At 39.7% G+C, this 27,699-nt stretch overlaps 1 protein-coding gene and 1 long non-coding RNA gene across 5 annotated transcripts in view; both read right to left on the bottom strand.

Moving 5' to 3' along the window:
• Positions 1-1,089: 1,089 nt before the first annotated feature.
• On the bottom strand, positions 1,090-25,724 carry LOC124721493. Its single transcript, XR_007006339.1, has 2 exons — positions 25,680-25,724; positions 1,090-1,240 (listed from the first exon to the last, which is right to left on the bottom strand). It is a non-coding gene; the product is annotated as an uncharacterized LOC124721493 (long non-coding RNA).
• The window catches only part of LOC124721491 (nascent polypeptide-associated complex subunit alpha-like), a 30,967-nt gene continuing 4,357 nt past the window's right edge, over positions 1,090-27,699 (bottom strand). For 2 of the 4 annotated variants that reach the window (XM_047246499.1, XM_047246501.1), the window contains exons 2-6: positions 25,135-25,407; positions 8,186-8,305; positions 4,652-4,747; positions 2,006-2,167; positions 1,090-1,846 (exon numbers count right to left, since the gene is read on the bottom strand). In XM_047246499.1, coding sequence (XP_047102455.1) covers positions 1,832-1,846; positions 2,006-2,167; positions 4,652-4,747; positions 8,186-8,305; positions 25,135-25,389 — 648 coding nt within the window. In that variant the 5' untranslated portion in view covers positions 25,390-25,407 and the 3' untranslated portion in view covers positions 1,090-1,831. The remainder of the gene's footprint in view (positions 1,847-2,005; positions 2,168-4,651; positions 4,748-8,185; positions 8,306-25,134; positions 25,408-27,699) is intronic. The other 2 variants (XM_047246500.1, XM_047246502.1) reach the window with 1 other exon arrangement.

Below are 27,699 nucleotides of genomic sequence, written 5' to 3'. Positions count from 1 at the left end.
TTGAAAACAGAATCACAATTGCAATGCATCTTGCCATTTTCACTTGCACTAAGAACTATTAGATATAAAATTCACACCATGTTCCATATAATAAACCTGTATAATAGATTGGGAACTGAACCTGTAACACTTCTGATGTGAATGATACCCTTTTTATGAACTACCTAGATTGCTCTAATTATGATGGACTATATACATGTCTACCCCAGGATTAGCAGAAGACAGTCTAAATAAACCCATGTACATACATAAAATTCAAGAGTTTGCTATGATTATTTCTGGAAATGGTGACTTGTTCACTGTTCCCATATGAAAACAACAGACAACAGTTTTCACTGTTTGACCACAAATGAAAAACAAGGTGTGACAGTACTTTTTGATTCAATGACAGGTGCAGTGGGTATCAGTTATCTCCTGTGTGTTGCTGTTACTAATACTGCCTATTTTTCGAACTCTAAGCTGACTCAGGCCAACAGTTTAGTTTTCCTATCTACCACTGGTACTTATTGTCACTAGTTCTAATGGGTCATTTACAGTGTTTTAATAAACTGGAACCATTTTCTAAACATCCATCACTATGCTGTCAAAAACTTTTCTGCTGTAGGGCTATTCCACTATAAACCCCCCCCCCCCCCCCCAAAGTAGTCTTGTAATTCCATATTTTGTGTCACTACTCTGTCAAAATCATGTAAGTAACAATGCTGGATGTCCAAAGTACAGAGATCTAAAAGTAATCTACATGGAGATAAGCTATCAGAAGACACTGTGTCAAATACACCCCAAAATGGATCATCATCGCGTATTGAACACTTGAAATATTAAACAGTTCTTAATTATCTGTGTGTAAAGAAGGAATGCTCAAATACTTTGCAAATTAAATTATTATAAGCACTGCAGATTATGTTGGTTTTTCCATGTCCTATATTGGGAGCTCCATCTCTGTTAGAAATTGAAAGATAACAGGAACATCCATATGCGAGAACTTTTATAACAAAATAATACTTCTTACTTCACAAAGCACATATTTATAAATTTCATCCACAACACAGCAGTCAAAATGAGGTCAAAGTAACGACACACTCTGAGAAATCATGTAAATATTAACAGTTTTTATTTCATAAAACGTACAAAGTGGCACAGAGGAAAAAACAACAATGTAGCCAATTTCTGGCTTCAAATCGTAAGTACTGAAAACAAAACACACACACACACACACACACACACACACACACACACACACCTAGCTTTTGAGTCCTAAGGCAAGAGCTGATTCACAATGTACAAAGATTCACTGTAATAACTTTGTTTGTTTACCTACACAAACATTTATAGATGGCTTTCTATTACAGTACACCTGACAGAACTGTGGAACACATTGTACTCAAATAGAATAACTGTTTCTTTTTCTGACGTAAGATATCTTGCAACATGGAACGAAAACATAAACACAGATAAAATAAGCAGAATCAGAAATGAGCAAAGAACACATGGGGGTGGGTGTGCATAGTTTAATGCATGTAATGTGATTCACAACCATTAAGTATTTAAAGACCAAATTATGATTAGAACTAAGAGGTATCATGGATCCAAAGTATTTGTATATTTTTCCTTCAAAATCAATGCTCACTGAATAAGGGACCCCCAAAAATGATTTAAAACACATGGTGTGTTCCACTCAGCATAGAAGTTAATGAGTAAAAGTCAACAGAAGTGTCTTCTTAAACAGATATGACCACGTACACAGTGACATCATTGACTCCACACACCCTGATGATAAAAGGCTACTGTGCATCCGAATTACACACACCACAGAATCAAGAAACACTGATAATCACATTGTCAGTTCCTGCAACAATAAAGAATACCAAATAATAATTTTCAAAAGAATATTTGTTAGTTTTATTACCAAACTTTGTCCAAGTTCTTTAAATCTGAACATATGAACTTATTCAATAGCTATTCCAGTGATATATCATCACACATATTACATAAATAAAATACTCACCATAATGGCATTGACAATATCATTGCGATTATTTTTCAATGCTTTTATGGCTTTTCCTCTGCTGACATTTGCTTGAGACATAACAAGTTCAACATCTTTCTCTTCAACACCTGAGTCATCAATTTCTTCCTCCTCACTCTCTTCTTGAATTGGTGGAACAATCTGAAAATTATGAAACAAAAATTAGCCTATATAACAGTCCTAAAAAGTTATTCACCAATTTTCATAATCATGTTCCTAGTAACTACTTCATTCTACATTTAAAAAAAAGACACCATGAAGGAACCACAAAAAATGAGATGGAAAACTTACAGTAAAACAAGTGATTACCATTTCAGAAAGAGTGGGATGATTTATTCAAGAGAAAGAGCTTCGCCACTGACCAAGTAAATAATGCACTGGTCCACATCTGACCCTTAAGCAAGCAGTTGTTTGGCTTGGCACTGATTGATAGATTTGTTGGATGTCCTCATGAGGGATATCGTGCCAAATTGTCCAACTGCCATGTTAGATTGTCTAAATCCCAAGGTGACTGGAGAGCCATACCAATAAAGCTCCAAACATTCTCAATTGGGGAGAGATCTGGCATCCTTTCTGGTCAACAGAGCTTGCAACCATGATGACAATCAGTAGGAACTCTTGCTAGGTGTAGGCTAGTATTATCTTGCTAAAATGTAAGCCCAGAATGGCTTGCCATGAAGGGCAACAAAATAAGGCTTAAAATATCAACAACATACCACTGTGTTGTACGTGGTCCTGCTATGAAAAGAAATGGCCGTATGGGTGCAACAGTAAGGTTGGCACACCACTGCTGACTGGGGCACCTCCAGACATGTCTTAGCTGGACATCGGGGCTCAATTCAAAGTGGGACTTATCATTGAGAACAATTCTGTACCAGTCAGAGAGATTCCAGGCAACAAAGTGAGCATGTGGTGAAAGAGAACAAACTACGACTGGCCGGTGGCTGGCCCCTACCACTCAACTTGCTGAAAATGTGATCAAAGTAATTTTAATCTGAGTACAGTTTGTTGCCTGCTTAGCCCACGACCATGTAGCACGTCAAAACCACTATAAGCACAATTCACAATTACATAAAAAATTGGAGTATTGTTTGAAAACATTATATGGATCTGAAGGCTAGTAATTTATTAAGGAATTATTTCAATTTCTGCATTAGACTAGAAAAATACAACACACAAAAAGTGAAATTGTGGCTAAAACTGTTTCTATTTGGATCTAATTTCCTCATCAGGCTCCCCATCTTGATGTTACTTACATATTGCCACAAACTAAAGATAAAGTTCATTTTTATTTATGAAATTCTGTCACAACTGCCTACTTTGGTCATTCTACTTAGCAAACTGAGCTGCCTCAGAAAGCATCCTTACAACTTTTTCTTGAATATGTCCAGCTTATTTAAACAGATGTGCTACTGTGGACTGTGTTTTTGTAATGTGATGAGCATCTGTGCCCATGGCCTTTTGCACATGGTACTTTATGTTTTTAAACATTTTAGCTACGACAAACCTTTCATAATTTGCTGACTTATGAACATGATAACATAGCATGAGAATCAACGTAAAACGAACATGCTTCACAACACAAAGATTTTTAAGACCTGAAGGTGACAGTGAAGTCTGTTGAAACTGATTGTTTTAAATAAAGGAACATTTTATGCAATCTAGGCTATTGAGTGGTGTTTCTCCCCCCCCCCCCCCCCCCCCCCCTCAGCACGTAAAACAGATCCCTCCTTCAGCAACCTCAAAATGAGAAAATCCACTTCACAGCACTGGCAGTTGAATGCATATAAACCCAAGCGGCATGCGTATAAATGTTCACAGCACCTGGGAGACTGTAGCAGGAGAGAGAACCATGCCCACAGCACTGAAAGGGGTAATAATACTAAGCATATGATAAATAACACTTCATATCCCAACTCTAATGAATTTTATGAGGTCCTCTGTTCAAGCAGCACATTTCAATGCCACTTCACCATACACAGAAACAAGCTGTTACATAATAGGGAGTTGAAAGGTCACTTCTATCAGTCAAATTTATGCAGAAATAAGTTACAGCTCTTTAGATGAGTGAAACATCAATAATTTCAAATTGTCCAATCAACGTAACAGATTTCCAATCTTTAAAACACTATTGTAATAAATCAACTGGAATCAATCTTTACAGCCCAGGGCATATTCTTACTCCTTTTTACCCCCCCCCCCCCCCCCCCCCCCAAGCTCACTAATTTTGTTCTGATTAAAAACTCCTGACAAACACACACACACACACACACACACACACACACACACACACACACACACACACACACACACACCTGGGAATAGCCCACAGATTAGTTTACTCCATAAGTTGCTAACCCTGAGATGCACTTCCAGATGAAATTCTGTCCCATTCCACATGTATTTTCATGGTAGACTAACTTTCTTTCTGTTCACAATGTGATCGTTTTGCAGAATTTGCAAAACAATAACACGTAAAGAAGATGAGTAATAGTTAAGGACTCATGTTTTCTCTAAAAAACTAAGAAGTTAACTATTGGGTGTGATAACTTCCATAGCAAATAATGATGACATACCGTGTACATTATATGTTTTTCAAATTATTATTAAAGGTACTGCACTTACTTTTGCATTTGTGCTTGCTTCTGCAGCAGTAGACACTTCAGCTGTTTTGAATTTCTCTGCTGCTGCCATTTGTGCCTGCTGGCTCAGGTCTTCTATCTGGAATGGTAATATTAAGAATTATTCTTACAATCAACAACATAGTGAATGCATATTCCTGTTACTGCGTGAATTATCTCCAGAACTTCCTACAAAACAATTTCCGATTTTCCTTTCTGTGGATCACTGACAGCTTGTCATCGATCCACTCACTATCAATACTTATTGTCACTGATTCTTACTTGTTAAGTAACTACCACTCTGTTGGAATATTTTCTGTTCATTTTTTCATATGGATTTCAGTCTTCAATACCTTGTCATTATTTAGGACTGACAAAACCTAACACATGAACTTTCACATTTAACCTCTTTACTTTCCAAGAAGAAACATTTATTCAAAACATTCAGGATTGCCAAAGGTTTCCCCAAGTGGAATTCTCTGATATTTCCCTCATTTCCAGACAAATTTTAGCATTGTTCCCCGACAAATTTTGAGATCTCACAGGTAAGTTAGGTTGTAAGTTGACAATCTGTTTTTGCAGCTACAGTATAAGAAACAAGAGTGCAAACAAGGAAATATTAAAAAACACTTCCAAGCAGATGGCATTTCCTGACATGAGCAAAAATCTGAAGTAGTAACATGAACATCTTTTGTAATGAATTGTTTTTAGATGGAGAAGTAAGCCAAATGGTATTGTGTTTCATTAAGACAAATGATATTTTGTTTCAATAAAACGAAATTATTTTTTGGAAATGCTGACCAGACACAGAAATGAAATGAATGAATAAAACAAAACACATTTATGACAAAAATACACATTTCCTTGGAGTTTCAAGACAGTTTTAAAATACCTTCACTGATTTCAGAATCTCAGAAACAAGTAGGCCTCTTGAAAGAAGTGTAAAAGGTGTGGAAGAATTGTGTAAACCAACACTGTAGGTGACTGCCAGTGGGTTATAACCCACTGTGTTATATCTATTATTTTACAAGTATTGTGTGATTTTTCTTTCAAGAAATATGATGCCAGTGACAGTGACTCACAATTTTCTTCTTCTTCTTGTCCATACTTTCTAACATATAAACTACCGTATTTACTCGAATCTAAGCCGCATTTTTTTTCCGGTTTTTGTAATTCAAAAAACCGCCTGCGGCGTAGAATCGAGTGCAAAGCAAGCGGAAGTTCTGCAAAATGTTGGTAGGTGCCGCCACAACTAACTTCTGCCATCGAATATACGTAGCACTACACAGGCATGCTTTGCGGGCACAAAGATAAATACCGGTATTGGCGCCAAAACCTCTGCATCAGTAAATAAATTTAAAAAAAAAAGGTGGAAGACGATCTTCTTTCTCAACCCCGAGTTTCGACCACTGCATTTTCGTACATTATCCAACGAAGTAAATACAAATTCCGTATTGTACATCTTCAAATGTAGCAGCATTTCAATGTACTACGAAAATCAGACTGGCAAGACTGTTTGGGATGTTTGTCAATATGGCCAATTCTACATTCTGAATTTTTTCCTACCTGTGAGAAGAGATGGTTGCTAATAGGAACTTCTATGAATTGCGAATCACATGCATATTCTCGTCACCATAAGAATAATATGAATATATACATTTTGTCATGTATTGTTTCGTGTTTGCTGCTATATCATTCAAATCCTGTCTGCCTAATAAACTACGAAACTAGAGAGACAACAGCAAACGCGCAAGAATATACATATCATGTCATGTTTATATTCGTATTATTCTTATGCCTAATAGTGATACAGTCAGAAATGAAGCACGGCAATTGACTAAATTTTTATATCTAAGATGACTAGTTTCTGTGCAAAATGTAATGTATTAAAGAGGCGCCTGCAAAGATTTTCAAACGGAGAAAAATTTTCCCTAAACACTCATTCAGAACATCATCTATCACACGCAGTCTATTATTTGGTGCTTGTTGATCATTATCAAAAAAAAGCAGCAGTGTAAGTAACAACAAATAGCAGTCTCTTGCCATTGTTTCGCCAATGAGATGATTCCTCTCTTTAAAAAAAAAAATTTTTATAAGCGGTCGTAGCACGCACAAAAGCAAGCCATGCCGCGAGCGGTGACAGGCCGTCGCCCGTAAACACTCATTATCAGAATGCTACAAACAATGAATGACACAGTACAGTAATGCATTTTCACCTTAGAGTGACGTAAACAAAGAGAACGGCACTTATGAGATCAAAGAAAAATAAGCAATCAATTCTAACCAGACGAAGCACGTGAAAAAGGAAGGGTACCCGTATAAATATGGACAGGGCGCCTAACGCATAGCAATGGCTACCTGGTAAAACTTAACTGCTAAGCTTACGACTCGAACCAAACCACTGTAGCTGTATCGTCATTCATTCAAGCTAAATTGTATCTCATATTACAATGGACCAACTTTGTTTCGATTTGGAGGTGCGATCTGAAACTTCTCTCTCCCCTTGAATTTCGAGTCTCATTTTTCAGGTGCGGCTTAGATTCGAGTGCAGCTTAGATTCGAGTGAATACGGTATTTTTGAAGTGTAAAAATGTACTACAACAAATGAAATGTATATAGAATGCCACACTGTACAATGTACTTGCAGTGAGACAGTCACAATTCTCAAAATCCATCGCTTGTGGCCTCTGGTCTGCTGAGGACCATCTAAGTCCTGGGTACATGGATAAACCATGAAAATCCGCAGCATTACGCCACACACAAACACACCCACCTGAGGGCAGATCGGTGAGACTAGATCCAATGGACAGGGCCTGCATGTTACAAATACCATCAGAAATGACCTGCGGTTTTGGCCCGTTGTGGAAATTCAACTGTGTGGCCAGCTATTCATGAGCCACAGACAGTATGTGGATGAGGTGAGACCATGATGATCAATCCGTGCAATGGATAGGTTGTTCAATTATTTTGAGAATCAGTAATAATGAGGATAGGTAGCAACTCACCCCGAAGATGATTTCTAAGCTGCAGAGAGCTACATAGAAGAGACAAACACACTCTGACAACTAAATTTTCAGCCATAGCTTTTGTCAGGAAACAAGAGCAGACACACACATTCACACAATCACTCAGACAAAACTCACGCACACGACTGCTGTCTCTGAGCACTGTGTCTACAGTTTCTGAGGATCAGATCCAAACAAACCAATCCTCATGCCTCCCTGCCTCTCATAGGCAGCTGCTACGCTAGTGGCAAGATGTGGTGGCAGCATTGACTGCTAGCTGAAGGGAGTGGTAGGGAGGGGAGAAGCAGCAAGAATGAGGGGGTAGGGAAGTGGTGTACATACTTAGCAGCACCAAGCCAGCATGATGCCTCAAACAAACCATTTCATTTACTAAGACAAAAACTAGATTTTCCGGTGGTTTTCAAATTTCCCAAATGTGTTTGAAATTCCCTGATATTCCCCGATTTCCAGAACCCGTGGCAACTGAATTACATTATATTATAAAAATTCAAACACAGTTTCAAAATATTTACCTTTGCTTCACCAAAAACAATGTACGTATCAGATGCTGGATTTTTATACACATCTGGTTTGTTTATAATGAACAGTATATTTTTCGATTTTCTTACTGTAACTCTATTGACACCTTGCACCTGAAACAGAATTATATGAATTAATGAACACCAAACCACCTTTGCATATTTTTGTAATTTCATCATATTTAAGAGCCTCCACAAGAAATGTCTACACAATGACTTTCTTGCAAAATGTGTAACCAATATTCTTAAGTTAATGATAGTACATTCAACAACTATTCACAAACTGGTACACTAAAAGTAAGACTGCTACAATTACATGAACTAATTAACATGTTCCACACCATACACCTACAGAAACTTGTTCACTGGAAAAAAAAAAGTATTTTATTTAATAAAATTGCAGCCAAATAGCCATATACACGCACCTCTCTCTACTTCTACCTTTATGAATAAATGGCACAGATCTGTACTGATTCAGTCGAATAGTAGGCACAAGACCTCTAGAATAAAAAAAACCCAGCAAGAATATTAACAAGGGAACAGCTCACAGACAGCTTACACATGTATCCAAGGTATTGATAATAGTGTAGTCATGGTATTCATAACGCTATTTAAGAAGAAAAATGTTGGTTTATATTTTATCTTTCACACACTATTAGTATTTCATAGTGTGCGAAATTAGGTCACACACTTCTCTGGAAGGAAAGTCAATAACAAATTCATACAAAAATTTATGGGAATTGATTGATAACTTCTTATAAACATTTCGAACGTTCTTCACAACTGCCTAGCAAAACTTAGAACCTTGAGTTGCATCTATTTCCCTCCCCACATATCTAAGCACAGGAAAAATTAGTGTTTTGCAATAAATGCAAAATAGATGCCAATTCTGTCCCTAAATGTGAAAAAACAGAATTACTTAACAGACAATTTCATAGTGAATTGTATCCAAATGAACTATTTTATGAGAGATAGTTTGAAATAGTTTTATTTTCTGCATACAAATATCTAAAATGTAACCAATTTTCAGTTACTGCTATCATACATCATGTGGCGAAACCCAATTTGGAAAGATAATGTGTACAAGAAACCATTTGCAAAATAAAATGTGCATGAATGCAATGTATCAATGTGCTTATGCTCTTTTGCTGTGACAACTGTGGGTGGTTGGATGGTTCATTTAAAATACACACCTTGTAATGCAATGTAGTGCTCAACCATGGAACTTAGCATTTTATAACAAAGAAATGCATATGTTTGTTAGCTAGCTAAGTTCAAAAATTTGTATAATGCACACAGTCTAATGTGGAAAATTAGATGACAGATATTTTGACCTTTAGTTGCTTCAAATACTGCTAGAGGTCTGGACTGAACTACATCATTAACAACACTCCACCATCCTCAACAAGCAATTGCATGGTAACTGTTCCTGAATCCTTTGTATTGTGTGTTGTTCTTTCTTATTTTGAAATGAGTGAAGTGACTAAGCCTGGCCCATCACAGATTTTGAGGGCGACCCTTACAACACCAGAAGAGATTGGTGATCCCCGAGTCAGTTCTGCTTTCGCAGAACCCAAGTGTAGGCTGCTACCCTGCAAGAGGGAGGCAGGACTTGTTTCCTTGCACTACTACTCCCCTCCGACAGTCAGAATTTTAATTTGTTTACATCTATCTAATCTAATTTGTTTACATCTATACAGTGTACACACACTGCACTAAAGTGACTGGAAAACAAAATGTTATGTTTCTCGACTGCGCCAATATTCTTTCCCTGACAAAATGGAGTTACTATCTGTAGCATCGTCAAGCATGGGTCACAAAGCAACAAATTCCCACAAAATGTAACATTTAATATTCTGCAGATTTTGGAATCATGCAATTGGGCAGGAAAAGGCAAGTAATGCCCAGAAACATCTTCAATAAGAGACACATTCAAGCTCACTCGTAGGAAACCACTACTCTTTTCAATAGAACAATCATTTGTTGAAAGCCTAAATACAGCCAAATAAAGAAATCTACCAGTCAAAAAGTTCCCAATCAGTACGAAAAAACCACCAACAGTGAATTTCAAAGAACGAAGGCTTAGTTGTCTTCCCTCACACAAATGTGACAATCTTTTAAATGTGTGCATCTAATCATTTAAAAAAAAATTAAACATGTGATTTTCGACCAATACACAAGCGAATTTTGCAAAAAAATAGATGCTACATTTTCTAGTCCACACAAAAAACTAAGGACGACTTATCACCAACAAGACAGATCAGGTGGTGGGACTAATTTAAGACACAGTGTAAGGAAAATCAAAGCTGAGGATGAGATAAAAGTTTATCATTTAGTTTGTGAGTGACTATGGGAAAAGAGCAGAGGCCTACTTACACAGTAAAATTTGACCTTAAAGTGATCAGCTATGCAAAGGAACACGGAAAGTGGGAAGCTGGATGTAGATTTCATGTTGATGAAAAAAAAGTTGGTCGGTGGTGAGCAACTGAAGAGTAACTCTTAAACAGTTCATAAAATCAGTGTTAATTTCAGGGGCAAAAGTGAAAATATACAGATGAGGAAATAATACACTCAATTTTGTAGTTCAAAACAGGAAGTGTGGATATTTCATTACAACTGAAATGCTTCAGTTTGAAGATTGCAAAATAATTTGTATAAAAATTTAAAGTTTCATACAGGTTGGTTCTTGTGTTTTACACAACAAAATAATCTGTTTGTCCAGAGCTACAATGGGTAAAAACTGCCTCAAACTTATGGAAACAGTGCTGTAACTATCTATTACATGTGTGCACCGCTTTACAGTATGTTCTCTGCCACTAGAGGCTACCCGGTCTGCTAATATGACAGCAGTTGTAAGCGCAGTCTGCCGACTGCTCCCCTGCTGGAACTGATGTCTATATTGGGCGGAGCACTAGGCTCTGCTAATTGTATTGCACCTTGTCTTCCACGTGTATGTACTGTTTGAGCAATAAATTAGTGTTCTCTGATTAGAACACTTTTTTAGTGATGAGTATTGCATTCGACTCAATGTGTTCCACTTCAGTCATTGGTCCTTTGAGTTTTAATTTCCATGGAGCCAGTGTTTAAATCTCTTTTCAGGCAACAGCACGCCCTGACAGTTACTATTTCTAGTTTAATGACTACACTGGCACAACCTGCAGCCCTGCCAACAACATATGCTCCACCATTCCCTGCATACGACGACGCGCAGGACGGGGATTCTTACGAAAAACACCTGCGGCAACATTTCCAGGCATTTGGAGTAACAGACGTAAACTTGTCCAAGCCCCTTTTCTTGTTGTCTCGTGGGCATCAGTAGTTGTCAGCTCAACCCCTCAACAACTTACGAGAACCTTCAAGTCTTTCTTTTGATCAGACGTGTGAGTTATCTTCCACCTACCATTGTAAATTTAGTCACATTATTGCGGCTAGTGGAATTTGACTGCTGCCAAAAGCAACCAAAACAGCCATACAGGGCATGGGCAGCAGAACTACGTGGACTTAGCCACTGTTGTAATTTTGTGGCAAAACGTCTTTAAAGAATCGTGTGCAGCCAAATGGTTCATGATGCAATCAAACGTTTTTCTCCCGATGGAGGAGTTCAAAAGTGAGCTCTACAGTGTGAAAAACCCTAAGTTTACAAAGTATTGAACATAGTTCAGTCGTCTGAAGTTTCACGAGCTGCAGTTTGTCCAATAGAAGCCTGGTCCAAAGTTTCAGAATCAGTTCCTCTCACTCCTCCCAGCCTTCTTGCAGTTCGCAGGGAATGTAGACACTACTGCAGCAGTCCAGCAGACGTCCCAGTATCATATACATATAGTCTGGCCCATGAACTATGGCAGTTCACACAGGTTGACAAACGGATGGTGACTGCATTGTTCCTGGTTCAAAAGCGACAGTTGTGGTATGCACACACACATCCATTGCTTCGCTTACCACCCCCATCAGCCACAACAACCCGCAACAAATGGAATAAAAATTCGCTAAATAACTCACTATGATCATGTGTAATGCTAGCATGGGCACAATATTCACAGCATAGAGCTCAGAGCACTACTGAACACTCATTGGCTGTCAGAGACTGTGACACAGGTATGCAGAATGAACCTGAACTTGACCGCCATCATTTGCGACTCCAAATATAATTATTGTTTGCAACAACAGTGTGTCACAACAACACCTTTGAACTCCACTGCCTTCATGACCGTGTGTCCCAAGCACTGGGCAACATGTAATAGAAGTCATAAGAAAGGACACACGGCTCCTGTATGCAGCTCCTTTCCCAACATGAGTGAGGCTGAAACGAACATGGATGCAAACAAAGTGTCAGTAGTGATGGTGTCTCAAAGCAAGTTATACACTGAAGTGCATGTGTTTAACAAACACTGAGAACGCAGGTGGACATGGGTGCAGCAGCAACATTGGTAAATTCTCAGACTTATGTGAATTTGGGTTGTTCTCGTCTGACTCCAGTGTAATGGGGGCTGGCGTGTTATAGCAAACAACAGATTCCCATTCTTTGGCAGTTATTCGTTCATTAACATTCCGCGTTGTGGACAATGCTTACAATGGAAATCTATTTGGTTTGCATGCTTTTAAACTGTCTGGATTCTCCATCGATGATTAAGTGCATTTGGATTCTGATCAAGTTCCATATCAACAGTTAGTTGCTCTCTGTGTCTCTATTTTCTCCAGGACTGGTTTGTGCAACAGAATTTCAGGCTCATATTACAATGAAACAGTTTGCCTGTCACTGTTTTTCCTAAGCCTGCCCTGTATCGGAAACTTGACAAAAATCAAGTAAAAGCGCAGCACCACCGGTAATAGCAAACATCCTACAGGTAAATTACACCCCTGTGGTGATTTTAAAAAACTCAGTTATTACACAATCCAATGCTGATATATATCCTTTGCTGTGTCCTCATGACAATGCACATGGTATATCAGGTGCAATTACTTTCCACCGAAACAGGCAGAAACAAAATGTACCAGCGACACAGCTGCAGGTAACATATGCCATGGTCAAGAGAGGGTACCTTGGGCTAGCAGAATGCCAGGTGGCACAGTCATCATCATCATCATCATCATCATCATCATCATCATCATCATCATCAGGAAATTTAATATAAATTGTAAATCCAGTTTACTAAAAATGACAAAAGCAAAGCTGTAAGGCATAAAACTGCGTAAGACAAGACAGAAAATATTACACATGTAAAAATCACAGCATATTAAAAAACAAACACACCTTTATTTTCATAATGAAGAATCTGTAATTGCTTTCGACGTCACAAAGCTGATGATTGCACTGACATGAATGAGTTCCTTGTGGACTACCACTGCTAGGATAACCATGTTCCACATCTGTTCTGAACTCACTCCCAGTCTGATGTAAAACTTGTGACAAGATTACACTTACACCCCCCCCCCCCTCTTTCCAATATAAAACTTATTAACAGCTGCTCTACATTATGTCTGAGCAGCTTCACAAATTTGTTCATAGCACAAACCTATCACTATGTTATGCTTCTTAAACACTTCAGACACTGTGCCAACAGACATGTCTAACTTCTTCGTTTTTTTACTCCAGTTCCTTCGTAGTCTGTGACAGTTTTTTTCACCCTTTTCCTAATATCACTTTCTCTAAATACATTTGCAATCCTTATCTGTACAATGGTGGTCATATCCCTGTCAGTGGCCTCTAGTCAAGCCCAATTTTTTTTTAAAGACGTGAAGAAGAAAAAAAAAAAAGAGCTTTCTTCTGTGACGGGGGATGATTAGAATTTGCATCAATAATGACATCTGTTAGTGTCGGTTTACAAAAAACCTCGTATTCTAAACACTGACCATTCCTATTTATCAATAAATCCAAATAGTTCAGTAAACCTTCAATTTCAAACTAAATTTATGATGTAAAGAGTAAAAAATTTCTTGTAGTTTCAGTGTCTCATCCTTACTATCATTAAAAATGATGAATATATTGTCAACAGCTCTCCCGCCCTCTCAGAAGGTAAATTTAATTATTAACAAATCAGACATAGTATAGAGCAGCCAGTTAATAAATTTTGCAATGGAGGGAGAAGGGGGGGTCTAAGATAAAGTGTGGAGCTTGTGACAAGTTTTACATCAGACAGGCTGGGAGTGAGTTCAGAATGCGATATAGGGAACATGGTTATCCTAGCTGTGATAGTCCACTAGGAGCTCATTTAGTCAGTGGAGTCACCAGCTTTGTGACACCGAAAACAACTTACAGATTCTTCATTCATGAAAATAAAGCAGTTTATTTGGATATCTTGGAAGGCCTAGAAATTTTCAAACACAGACGGTGCTTCCATGACCTTTACTTACTGAGCAGATCACTGGAACAAGAGACTGGTTTTTTCTCATTTTTGATAATGTCTTCAATTGCCACTGGAAGTAAAAATGGTGTGCCCTTTGCGACCACTGTTTATAACACCAAATGTTTGGTGATGTTTGCTGCACTGATGAGTTTCTTAATATGCTGTAATTTTCACATATGTAATGTTTGCTGCCATATCTTACACGATTTTATGCCTTTGAGTTTTGCTTTTATCATTGTTAGTAATCTGGATATACAATTTATACTAATTTCCTCATGATACTGATGGCTCCACCACCTGGTATTCTACTCGCCCAAGGTGCGCTCTATTGGTCATGGCATATGTTACCTGCAGTTGTGGCACTGGTACATTTGGTTTCTGTCTGTGTGAGTGGAAAGTTATTGCATCTGATATACCATATGCATTTCTTGCTTCTTGAGCTTATAAAGGGTGATTCATGAAGGTATGCAAATATTTTAGCACATTATTCTACAAGTAAAACTAAAGAAAACAAGTTCATATAAACATATGTCCACAAATGTTTACTTACGGAGTTACAACTAATAAAAGATTTTGCCTGAAATTTAGCAACTTTGCAAATACGTAGCCATCACAAAACAGTACGAGGTTAAAGTAAAGCATATTTTCAATTTTTTTGTTGTTATTGGTCTCGTGAACCTAATAAAACCTGTTCCGGATGTGTATCTGCAGTAGTTTTCCAGGACATCCAGAGAAGCAAAGGTTATTATACAAGTAAATTTCTTTACTTTCCATTAAGAATATAGAAACATTTACGTCATTGTTGGCAACCGTTAGTGATTTGTTTCAGTCAGTTTCTAAGCTTGAAAAGAGTTAATTTTCTGTATTGTTCAGTGAAAGAACATAACAGTGTATTTAAGTGAAACCACATGGTAACTTTTGTAGTTTGTAGATTATTTATGAAATAGGAATGCCTTTCAAATTTACGACAGAGGAATACATTTCTGAACATTTGTTGGGAATGTATTGTGAAATTGTATGTGCACTTATCCTCAATACCCTATCAGTTAATGGTAACAACCTCTTCTGCCAGTATATAAGAGCCAAAACTTTACTCATTCAGCTGTTAGCAAAACACCCTGAGGAAGGCCATTTGCAACAGTGACCAGAATGTTGGAAAATTTCACACACTGACAATGCAGTCACATACCCAGGAGAATTTTATTGACAATACTGACACTTGTCTCAAAATGCATATGACCAAGGAAAACAATTAGAAACAGAGTGAGGTGGAAACCTACAAAATGACACTCATGCACTCACTTTGACCTACACAGTCACACTACCTCACACACCTTACAACAGTGAAAGGTGGTATGCCTTTGATTAAAACAGAAGTAAGATGACAGATGAGTTAAAAGAAAGGCAGAGAAATGTGACTGGCTGACCAATTACAAAAAACATGGATGAGGCAGTCACACTGTAACACATTAAAAACTTCTCCTCAAAATTTTTGGAAGCAAGCTGGACAAACCACAAAACCTTAAAACTGTTACCGCATTTGTGTGAATATTACTTAAAACAGCAGATCTGTCAGAAAATCTGCTGCAGCCTGCTGGATGGAATGTAATAAAAATGCGGTGCACACTGAGCTGCATGCCACAAGCACCATACATTGGAGGGTCCTCTCACCAGAGCAAGAAACCATGCATTCCAGGCCTGTGGTCTATGCGAAAATGAGTAAGGTCAACCTCGTCCCATCTGGAAGGAGGTACACCATAGCTGCATTGTCAGCTTTACAAGATGAAGCTTGTTGTCTGTCACTTCCAGCCATTCATTTCCCATTGATGCAACACTACACCTCAACAGTGAAACAATAGCATGCAGGGGTATGGCACACTGAACTAACTGAGGAACACGACAACTCCTTGGCTGCTATGTCAGCCCTTTCGTTTCCTGCAACACCCATGAGCCCTGGCACCCAGCAGAACACCTGTTTGCCAAGCCTTCATAGCTGGAGGAGGGCATGTTGGATATCCTAGACTACTTTATCACTTGATACAAGTGGTGTAGACTGAAGGACATAGGAACAGATGAGGAATTTAGCACACATGGGACAAATCATCTGCTCCAGCACTGAATACAGTGAACTTTGGTGGCAACCAAATCATGAGAACACGATCCGTGAAGACAACAGAGCAGAGCAACAGATGGAGTCACCTGTTTACCCATTCAAAAATACAGCTACGTAGTCAGGTTCCTCATTTAGAATGTCAGAAAATATCTTATTAAAAACAGAAGCAGGAGTGCAATAATCCCTCCTGCCACTGCATCAGACCTAAAACGAATCTGAGCCTCTGAAGTAACCAAGGTGGCAGTTGGTTAAAGACCCAGATTTGAGCCCATACATGCCCGACACCAAAGGGTTCCAACATACACTTTGCACAGATCCCAAATGGTCTTGTTGCCTGCAGATGATTGGTAGAGGCCAGATGAGCAACGGTATGCTATGCTGGGGAATTGGATGTAGCGAGGGACTGACATACCTGATGCACCATGAGAAGCTGCAATCAGATGGTAAGTAGGGGTTCATTAGCCTCGGCACAAACAATTGCCGTGAAAGCGTGATCTCCTTACGGTGTGCAGCGTCAATGATTTTCAAGTACAAAGGCCTCGTTGACCTGTACACTGTGCACCCATAGTCCAGCCGCAATCAAATGAAAGCCCTATAAACAAAATGGAGCAGATGTGCCCTCCCTGCTCCCTAAGACCTATGGCTAAGACACTACAAAATGTTCAACACCTTCACGTCCTCAAACTGGGCGAAAAAAATCACTTTGATGAGAAGGACTGAATAAACATTGAGAGATAGCCACAGATGCCCAATTGGTGGAGCTGCCCTAGAATACTGTGGTGCCTAGTAGTATCGTACACCTTACTAAAAAATATACCTACATAATGCTGTTGATCAAGGTGAGCTTGCTGAATAGCCACCTCTAGCAGGTTCAGAATGTTGATGCTGGACAAAAATCTCCTGAATCCACAGTGAAAGCAACTTACGAGCTGCCTAGTCTCAAACATCCAGACCAGATGACCGTTAACCATTCGCTCCAAGGTCTTTTCTACACAGCTCGTTAAAGGTGACACTCTGGTAACTACTGGGAGATGTCTGCCTCTAATGGTTTGAGAAGTGGGATCAAAATTGCCTCCCTCCATGAATTGGGAAAATTGCCTGTCGACCACATCGAATTAAAACATCATAAGAGAACTTCCTTTGACACTGGTGGCGAGTTCCGCAGCATGCTGTATCTGACTGGGCATAGTATCACGAGCCACAGACGAGCCGAATACAGCTCCCACATGGAGAACGGACGGTTGTAGGACTCTGAATTGTTAGACCTGAGGTTCAATTCAGGCTCTCCATGGTAGCACGGTAATGACAGAACAATGGATCCTGGCAGGCAGTGGCAGTAGTCAGTGCAAAATGCTCTGCCATTGTATGTGCATTGTCTCCAGGTGTTTTTTGAAAACACCCCTGATTCAACAATGACTACCTTTACTGGAAACCATACTGATGGCTTCACATACCATAGTAGAACACATGGAATGGTCAATGAGAGTCCACTAACACTTGCCAAAAGCTTTTCTTGCTTTCCTTGATGACACATCTAGCTTTTGCCTTTGTTAGCCGAAAGCCTGTGAGGTTTTGCACCACCAGGTGGCTCAAACTGTCACAGACCCAAATGATCGAATGACACTCATTAGTCCACCAAAAGACTGGTGGCCTCTTAGGACAATGATGTGACTTTGGGATGAGAGGTCAGCAGTGTGGTGGACTACTCATGAGATGTGGTCCACCCACTCCTGGATGGTGTCATGGCACTCAAACACAGCCAGTTGGCTGAACAGCCTCCAGTTAACTCTTCTCCTCTACCATGGCTGCATCCTTTCAGAGAGAACTCCACCTAGAAGATGAATATGAAGTGGTAAGTGGTCAATGGAACAAAGGTCATCAGTGACTTTCCACCGAACAGAGTCTGCAAGGGCTGGAGAGCAGAAAGAGAGGTTGATGGCTGAGCATGACCCAGTAATAGAATAGAAATGAGTGGGAAGTGCCTGTGTTGAGAATGCACGGCTTGTGAGACGTCATGAGATTTTCCAATACCCAACCCCAATGGCAAGTAGATGTCAAACCTCACAATATATGACGGGCACTGAAGTCTCCCAGTATGAGAAATGGTCACAGGAGTTGTTCTATTCGACATGTTAGTGCCTTAGAGTCAATTGCATCATGTGGAGGTAAATATGGTGAACAAACTGTGATCCTCTTACATACATGAACTACAAGTGTAATTGCTTGCAGGTCAGTAGGTAGAGGGAGAGCAGAGGAGTAGTGCACGTTATTGACAAAGAAGGCGACCCCTCCCTTCACCCTTCCACAGTCAGGTCATCCTTGCAGTAGTGTGTACAGTCCTGTAGGACAGGGACATCAAATGCTTTAAAATATGTTTCCTGCAAATACAAATAGAGGGGGTGTTTCCTACACTATAGTTCAATTCTTTTATCTTGGCAGCTTGCGCATGCCCGCCTAGACGCGGGAGATTGCTGTGTTGCCAGTTGCACACGACGTACGCGCCAAGAGAAGCAGCGCCATAGTATAGCATAGTTCGCAAGCTTACGTTTAGGGGGGAGCGCGCAGTTCATGAAGTAAAGCCACCACGGCCGCATTAACCCTTTCGCTGTTACAAAGACGTGCTCCCTGCATTCCGCGCTGTGGGCGATTTTGTCACTGCACTGCTCGCCTGTGCAGACACATTGTGTTCCGACTGCTTTGACACTCTTTATCATTCAATTCCACAAAAACTATTTGGCTCAAAAATTAGATTTTTACCTATCTTCTTGACTGATACCTTCCCCCCATAAATGACTTAATTTTGTTTCGATGTTCAACGCAGTTATTATGCAGCATTAAATATAGTAAACCATTGCACGAAATTTTGAAGAGTTTGCAGAGTTAAAGTCCATAGAGTATACTTTCCGGATTGTCGATTTTAGTTGCCACAATGTTGAGAATGAAATGTGGACAAGATACCTATATATTTCATTTAATTTAAGTACCACATAAGTGTCGTATGTAATATTGAGAAATATTCCACCTTTCGCGACTGTAACAAAAGTTTTACTTACACTGGGCACGTTTGGCTTTATTTTAAAGCACTTCATTCAATCAAAAGGAAGTAGACAGAATACATGAAACAAAACTGTGGACTTACAAAAATATTAGGACTTGAATATACCGTCTGACAGTGAAGTGCTCAGAGCTATGTCAAATATAATTTTGTGTGTGGCACACACAAACAGCATTTATTTGCTAAAACACTGATGAGCCAACACAAACGTTGAATATTGTGCTACCGCAGCACAAAACTACGAAAGGTGACTTGGCAATGGAGGACACAAAATACAGTCCTCTTATGATGCTTCAAAAGAGAGAAACGCGTCTGGTCTAAATAAGTCGCTTATTACAGTTGCAGAAGAGGGATATATTTCAATACCATTGGTAAAACTGCAACTGTGGAACAAAAACAAGAAATAGAACATGAATACCATTGTGTATGTGCCATACCTTTCACCAATGGAAGTGCTTTAAAATAAAGCCAAACGCGCCCTGTATAAATAAAACTTTTATTACAGTCGCGAAGGATGGAATATTTCTCAATATTACATACGACACCTATGTGGTACTTAAATTAAATGAGATATTGTTATACATTAAATATTATATGAAATTTAGGTATCTTGTCCACATTTCATTCTCAACATTGTGGCAACTAAAATCGACGATACGGAAAGTATACACTATGGACTTTTACCTCTGTAAACTCTTCAAAATTTCGTGCAATGGTTTACTACATTTAATGCTGCACATCAAAACAAAATTAAGTCATTTATGGGGGGAAGGTATCAGTCAAGAAGACGTGTAAAAATCAAATTTTTTGGCCAAATAGTTTTTGTGAAATCGAATGGTAAGTGTGTCAAAGCAGTGGGAACACCATGTGTCTGCACAGGCGAGAAGTGCAGTGATGACAAAATCGCGCACAGCGCGGAATGCGGGGAGCACGTGTCTGCAGCAGCGAAAAAGTTATTGAAGAGGCAAAGCTCTAGAAATTTCATTCAAACGAATAAAATTCGTGAAGTAAGGCACTCCAATATTGTTTTTAAATAAAGAAAATATTAAGCACCACACAAGGTTAGAACTCATAACCTTTCACTTGGCAGCCCAACACCTTAACTGTTCCGCTACCTCAGCTCATCGAACAGTGTAACTCCATAAGGACTCTAACACCTCACGCAACTACTTATAAACACTATTGGTATGACTATGAATTACTCACGCTTCGTCGAAGTACAATAGGAAATAAACAATTACCCCTGTTCTTTATTGCGAGAAAGCAGTTCGTGAGATTGAAACAAACACCTTTCCTTGCTATCGCCTGAATTAGGAGTCTTATTGCTTGTTTGGTTTAATTAATTAATAGAATATGAAGCAATTGGTATAAAGAATGCTTTTTCCAAGCTTTCTATAAAAGAAAGTCTGCTATCAAGACATTGCTTTTGTTCTATTACTTTATTTATGACTGAACGTTTCTAAAACTGAAGACACTCGTCCGTGCTCTGCACTGCAGTCGAGATCTGGCAACATCGTTCTCTGTTCATTGGCTGACTGTGTTTTGTGACGTCAGATGCGCAGAACGAACCTAAACTCGGCCGCCAAGATATATGACGCGCACTTTAGCTGTTTCAGTTCCTACACATGTCCGGAACTCATTAACATTCCACTGCAGTATGGGAGCCACCTAACACAGGAGTATCACTTTCATTCTGACTTTCTGCCAGGGAGGGGAGCCTGCATTGGGTGGAGGCCAGTCGGGTGGGGTGGGGGAGGTGGGGGATGATTGCCCCAGTCCCACATCATGTGGGAATCTGGAGAGACTTCAGAGAGAATGACATCGACATTTTTGGGCTGTTTACCTTCTGACTATATCAGTAGTGGATGCTTTGCCTTTGATTTTGGAGCCACAACTGCAGCTATGTGGTTGTAGCACTGGGCAGTGTACCAGACTGAACCTTTGGATGGCAAGGAGCTCTGCAATGTAGACAACCACAGCCTTTCCGAAAGGGAAATACAGAAGCGTCCGATCCCGCCCGTCTGCTTTGACCCATGACGTCACAAATATGGCGGAAACGACCATAAACCACGATTCCAATATGGCGCATATAAAGTCGTTAAGTACACATTATAAAGACGAAAATACATCGGAAAACACACACACACACACACACACACACACACACACACACACACACACACACACACACACACACACACACCAACGAAAAAATACTCAACCTAAAGAAAGACCCAACTGACCTACGCCCTCCCCCCACACCTCACCCCCCCCACCATAAAATAAAAAACCCACAAGCAAATACCAAATGCAACATAAAAAAACTCAATCACACACTACAACTCAAAAATAACTTCAACAAAATAGATCCTCCACAAGTAAAACACAAACCAACACCCCCCCCCCCCCACAAACTCTAACACGAAATAAACCACCCACCCCACCCTGAGCCGCAGCCACCCACCCAAAACAACCCAACTAACCACTTTCGGCCTATACATTTTACTAACAGCCCTTCAAAAAACCCAAAAAACACAATAGCCCTCAGGGACACTCTTCCGCCAACAGTACTCATCTAAATGAGACTGAAGGTTGGAAGAGCGCCTCTTCCCCCTCCCAAGAACTGACTTAATAGCCCCCAACATCCCCTCCGTTGTATTTGTGCAAGCCCCCCCCTCTCATAATTTTTGAACTCTAAGCCATAGTTAACGACAAAATGATTGAATCCCCTCTCACCCAACCCCTTATATGAAGAAAATGCATCTGAAATTACTCTGGACCCCAGTTCTATGTACTCCTCAATTAACCCCACTAATTCTGCCTTAAACCTCCCTTCCACAACCCTAAAAACACATTCAGAACACCCACCCCCCAGAACAAACAGCCCCCCACACCCAGATACCAACCACATACTTACCCCTCCCATACTTCCTTTTCCGGAACTGTGACTCGTCCACCTCCACAACAACCCCACGCCCTCCCCCCCCCCCCCCCACCAACTTACCCCTGTACTTAATAAACTCTGAATACACTTCATGGCAAAAAGAAAACCAATCAAGCACACTCCTCTCACTCACACCAGTCTCATGCACGCAAAAACTGTGTGGGGATCTATAACAAAAATAATAAGTCACCAGTACAATCTCACGCATGCTCAACCTAGACCTAGAACCAGGAACCACGCCGTATGGAACGCCAAATGTCATCCTTTCGACAGTGCCACATGTAACCGTCCCTGGTCCGAGACGCCGGCACTTTAGCCAACTTCATTTCTTCACGACTAATAAAGCACTTCACGATCTCGGCAATTAAGCCAAACAGCTGCAACAACTGTATCAGTTCCAAAGCGGTGTTTCCCATCATTTCCCTCAGACACGCGCTATTAATTTTATCCATCATATCCATTCCCGAACAAAAACAACAACCGATTAACTCACTAAAATTACCACACTACCTACAGCGAACAACGCTAAATTAACCTTCACACAAAACCACTAAATCATTAACTCGCTGAAACGAATTCCACTACAAACACAGCCAAAAACTGAGCCCATTACACCACACAAACGAAAGCCCTGAACATACCACCAGAGGGCACAACAAACCACAACACGACGACATCTACAAACACACCACACACACAAACCAAACTCCACGCCGTCATGTCACACACCACAACACCCTTACGTCACGTATCAAAGCCGACGCGTGGGATCAGACGCTTCTGTCGACCCTCCGAAAGTTCTGGTGGGAGGTGCAGGCGTCTAAACAGATGCAGAAGCGCAAATGCATTGACAAATGCAAGTACTAGTGCTGACACTAGCAATCTCCATTTGTGTAGCTGCATCTACTTTCTGCAATGGAGGTGAAAAATGCAGCAAAGAAAGTAGCAAACAATGGGAGCAGTGTGGCTTTATACATCTTTTTGTCTTATTGTATGAGATGTGCTTCATAGTCTTAAGCCGTAGTATCTTACGTTCAAGATATACGCTGCTGACTTGACTACAGACAGGGTGAGCCTCAGAGCAGCTCATACACTTCAACAGATGTGAACAAATGACTCTTGTGGGCAGCCTTACAACACTTGTCCTAAGTGACTTCTCCACGACACCCTTACAGCACTACGTCCAAAGTATTGGAATTTGAAACAGTACAACATGTTGAGGACACAGGCTGCACATTGAGGCAAAGAAAACCTGCCTTAATCTGCTCTAGAAGTTTCATACTGCTGAAAGATTAAACAAGATGGATTTGACAAGATCACCCTCCACCCTTTTCATATTCTGCACGTTAAGTATTCCTTCTTGGGCCCACTCAACTTTCAGTTCTTTGGGAATATCCATCAGATCCCTGCATGTCACACAACTTTTGCTGTAATTCAGTGTGGTATGGAGCTCAGTTTCAATGCCATACTCTCATAGGCATTTCAATTCCTGCAGGTTTCAACCATTAGTGCACCATTATGTAACCACTTGACTGATTTTAATGTTCCTGCAATGCCCTCTAAATCCTTTTGAATGTAAAAAGGCCACACTTTCCCGACAGTTCCCTCTCACCTTTTAACTATCAAAAATACATTCTGTCGAGCAGAATGCATTCTGTTACTAAATACTGAACTACTTTTAAAAACTCCTGAATCTGGAGGGCTTGTCACATGTGGCCTCTTGAGCAATTGGGTATTGTACCTACCAGCAGTCCACCCTTTCTGCTGGGATGAGGACAGATTTTGAGGGTGTCATCCAGTCCCCGGGGCAGCTAGAAAAATAAAAGTCCACCTAGACAGAGCCCCACATGCCTAGGTAAACCTATTACAACTGAGGTGTGGCAGGTTTGCCAGAGGTCGCCTGCTAATGACTGTTACACCTCAAAACCTGAGATTGAAGGGTTTTTTTTACTAAGGATTTTAGCATCCTCTCAATCCAGGCAGTCAAGCCAAGATCCCCAGTCCCTGTGACACACAGTGTTCCACCGCCTCACTGCTTGGTGGTCTCTGAAGCATGCTCAGTGCTTACAGTGATAGGGCTGGCATCACTTAGCAGTCCGCTGCTCAAGGAACCCCGGGGTCGCCAAGTCTGTACCCAGCAAATGAATGCCGAGTCCCTTGTGGCTTTATGTAATAGAAATAAACACCACATTTAAAAGAAATATATTATTCAATGAAAAATCTAGTAGAACTCCACATTGTGTATCAAGTTTAAAAATATGAAATTGTGTTCATAACACAGATTTATATGTATCAGTTTATTACTGAACAAAATCCATACAAAATTGTATTTCACGGACATTCGGCCACCAAATCGTGGAACACAACAGCCTCCTGCCTCATCTGTACACACTGCATTGAACGTTAAGTACCCATCTGCTTTTCCTCTTGAATTTAATGTAAAGTTCTGCCTTGTTAGGTTAGTTCTAAAAGCTTAGAAACAATACTCACTTGCTTAAGCCCAAGTTTGGACATTATTTTTCGAGCCTTCTTCTCTCCACGACTTTGTTTTGCTTTGCTGACCAAGTCAATTGGCAACCCTGTTCCAGGAGAGAAAACTGTTGATCCTCCACTTGGACCAGCCTCTTCAAGTTCAGGGACTGATGTCTCTGAATCTGACTCGGTACCAGAACCTCCTGCAGAGTCATCACCTTGCATTTTTCCTTTCGAAGTTGATGGTTTCTCTAATTCAGTCAATTCAGGCATTTATACTCTCAAATCTACCTGAAACAATGTGTGAGAACCTTATAAATCTGAGGAGATATGCTGTTGGGTCAGTGTGTTATATGCTAAATGACACTATAATTTTCCAAGAAGAACAATCTATCCAATGCTATCAAATATGTTGCATAAAGTAAATAAAATAAGTAAAATACACATGTTGGTAATAATTTTAACAAAAAATATTAATGGAGAGATTATATTTCAGACATCAGAGACTATCAGTGTTCTTATTCAGAGTGAATCAAGATAAACCCATCTACACACACACACACACACACACACACACACACACACACACACACAGAGGGAGGGAGAGAATGTTCACATCACATCATCGCCTGAAACAGTGCTAATTTAAGATATTTTTTGTTCACCACAAGGTTTCTCATGTCATATCCCTAATGCCAGTGGTTACTGTAAGTGATTAATTTTCCCTCTACTTTTTAGCTTCTGCACTGTATTAGGCTTAGAAAAAACACAGTTCTTTCATTCACACACCATGTTCTATAAATCCCTCCATGAAGGAGAGCCTCCAGGGACATGGAACATGGACATTAAACATTAACATGTACGCACACATACTCTACATTTTTTCTGTAATATATAATAACAAATTATAATTAGTTCTAATCTGCACAAACAGATAATTATGGGAATTACACTGTGTGTGTGTGTGTGTGTGTGTGTGTGTGTGTGTGTGTGTGTGTGTGTGTGTGTGTGTGTGTGTGTGTAAGAGGGGGGGGGGGGGTTGCACATGGACACACACATGAACATTTTCAGGTGAAAAAAAACAGCTACTCTAAAAAGAGGCCATTGTTCCTCCTCGTAAATATGCTGTCTTTCATTTAATAGGCCTATGTCACACCAAGTATTTATGCAAATTTACACAAAACACATTTAACTGTCTATATTCAACAAGGGAATATACATATTTTTATTATTGGGACATTTTGGTTATCGACACTTTCCAAAGTATTAAAAACATATATTGGGCCACAGTGGTAATGACACATTCAGTGGAAACACAAATATGAAATGTGTATGCATCATTTTTTTTAACTATCATTGCACTTTCATTGGCTATGCCAACTGACAATGAAGCTATCATCTTCCAACCTAACTTAGGCCTCGGACTACACTACCCACCAGCCTGGCATAATAATAATAATAATGAACAAGCAAAATACATGAAAATTAAATGTAACATGCAGAACACTACATAACATGTTTCAACTACTGTACAAATACTGAATAACTGAGTGCCACATTTCATATTTGTAACCACTTTTCAGCATTTAAGATGAGATGTGTGCACTCTTCATTGAAATGTGTGACTACCACAATAAGAGAGAGGCTCACCAGCTACAATCTACAATCACTATTATTCATCTCTCTTCATAGAATTTTACAGGTTTGACTTTCAAGGTGCATTTTTAGAAAATAATTGTTTGCAGCCAGACATCTTAGCACAACTCTTTGCAATTGATCAGATCTGTTCACTGTGAAATTTTACAGATCTGTGAAGATATATGCTCTTAAGCCATGAATGATATTTTGTGTCTGTAAAATGAATTAATAAATCATCAAAAAGATATTAGCAACTGATGCTAATATATTTAAACACGTGAAGTTCTCACGTTTCAATACTACAAATCCTGTCTTTCATTCTTTAACTGGAAACTGAAGTGGGCACTGTGCATCTGCAGTCCAAAACATTGCAGACTCTGATACAAACTATTCTGCAGACACTTTTCTCAAAGGCCTTTACAAGAATATCAGTCAATAATCAAATCTTTCTGCTCGTTTCTAAGTTACCTTCATAAAGTCAGTAAAACTACAGTGTTGCCACCCAAAGCGCAAGATCCCAAAGCAAGGTTGATACCTCACGATGCAACCACAAATAAGGACAGCCACTGCCAGCTGCAGCAACAAATGAGCACTGTCAGTGTAGTCCCCAAAAGTGTCTCAATAAGCCGCTGCTTCCACTCACTAAAAATCGAGCACATTATTGCTCAACCCAATCCACGATCATCAAAGGAGATGATGGCATCGTCTTCCAACTAGGCTAGCAGTGTGAACATTGAATTATTCAGAACTCTACATAAAATTTATTGTCAGTTATACATCATGTGAAAAGACTTGTACCTTGTCAGTATCAAGTGATATGCTAATATTCAGTGACTGTTAAAAATACTCATTACATCCCTGTGAAACTGCATTGTACAAAGTTAAGTAATTCATCTTGTCTATGTTGTAATAAACAGAACTAATATTTTACGTGTAATAGTATCC

The sequence above is a fragment of the Schistocerca piceifrons genome, chromosome X (genome assembly GCF_021461385.2).
Source record: "Schistocerca piceifrons isolate TAMUIC-IGC-003096 chromosome X, iqSchPice1.1, whole genome shotgun sequence".
NCBI lineage: Eukaryota > Metazoa > Arthropoda > Insecta > Orthoptera > Acrididae > Schistocerca > Schistocerca piceifrons.
The sequence above is the reverse complement of the archived record's forward strand: the minus strand, read 5'-3'. Positions and strand labels throughout refer to the sequence as shown.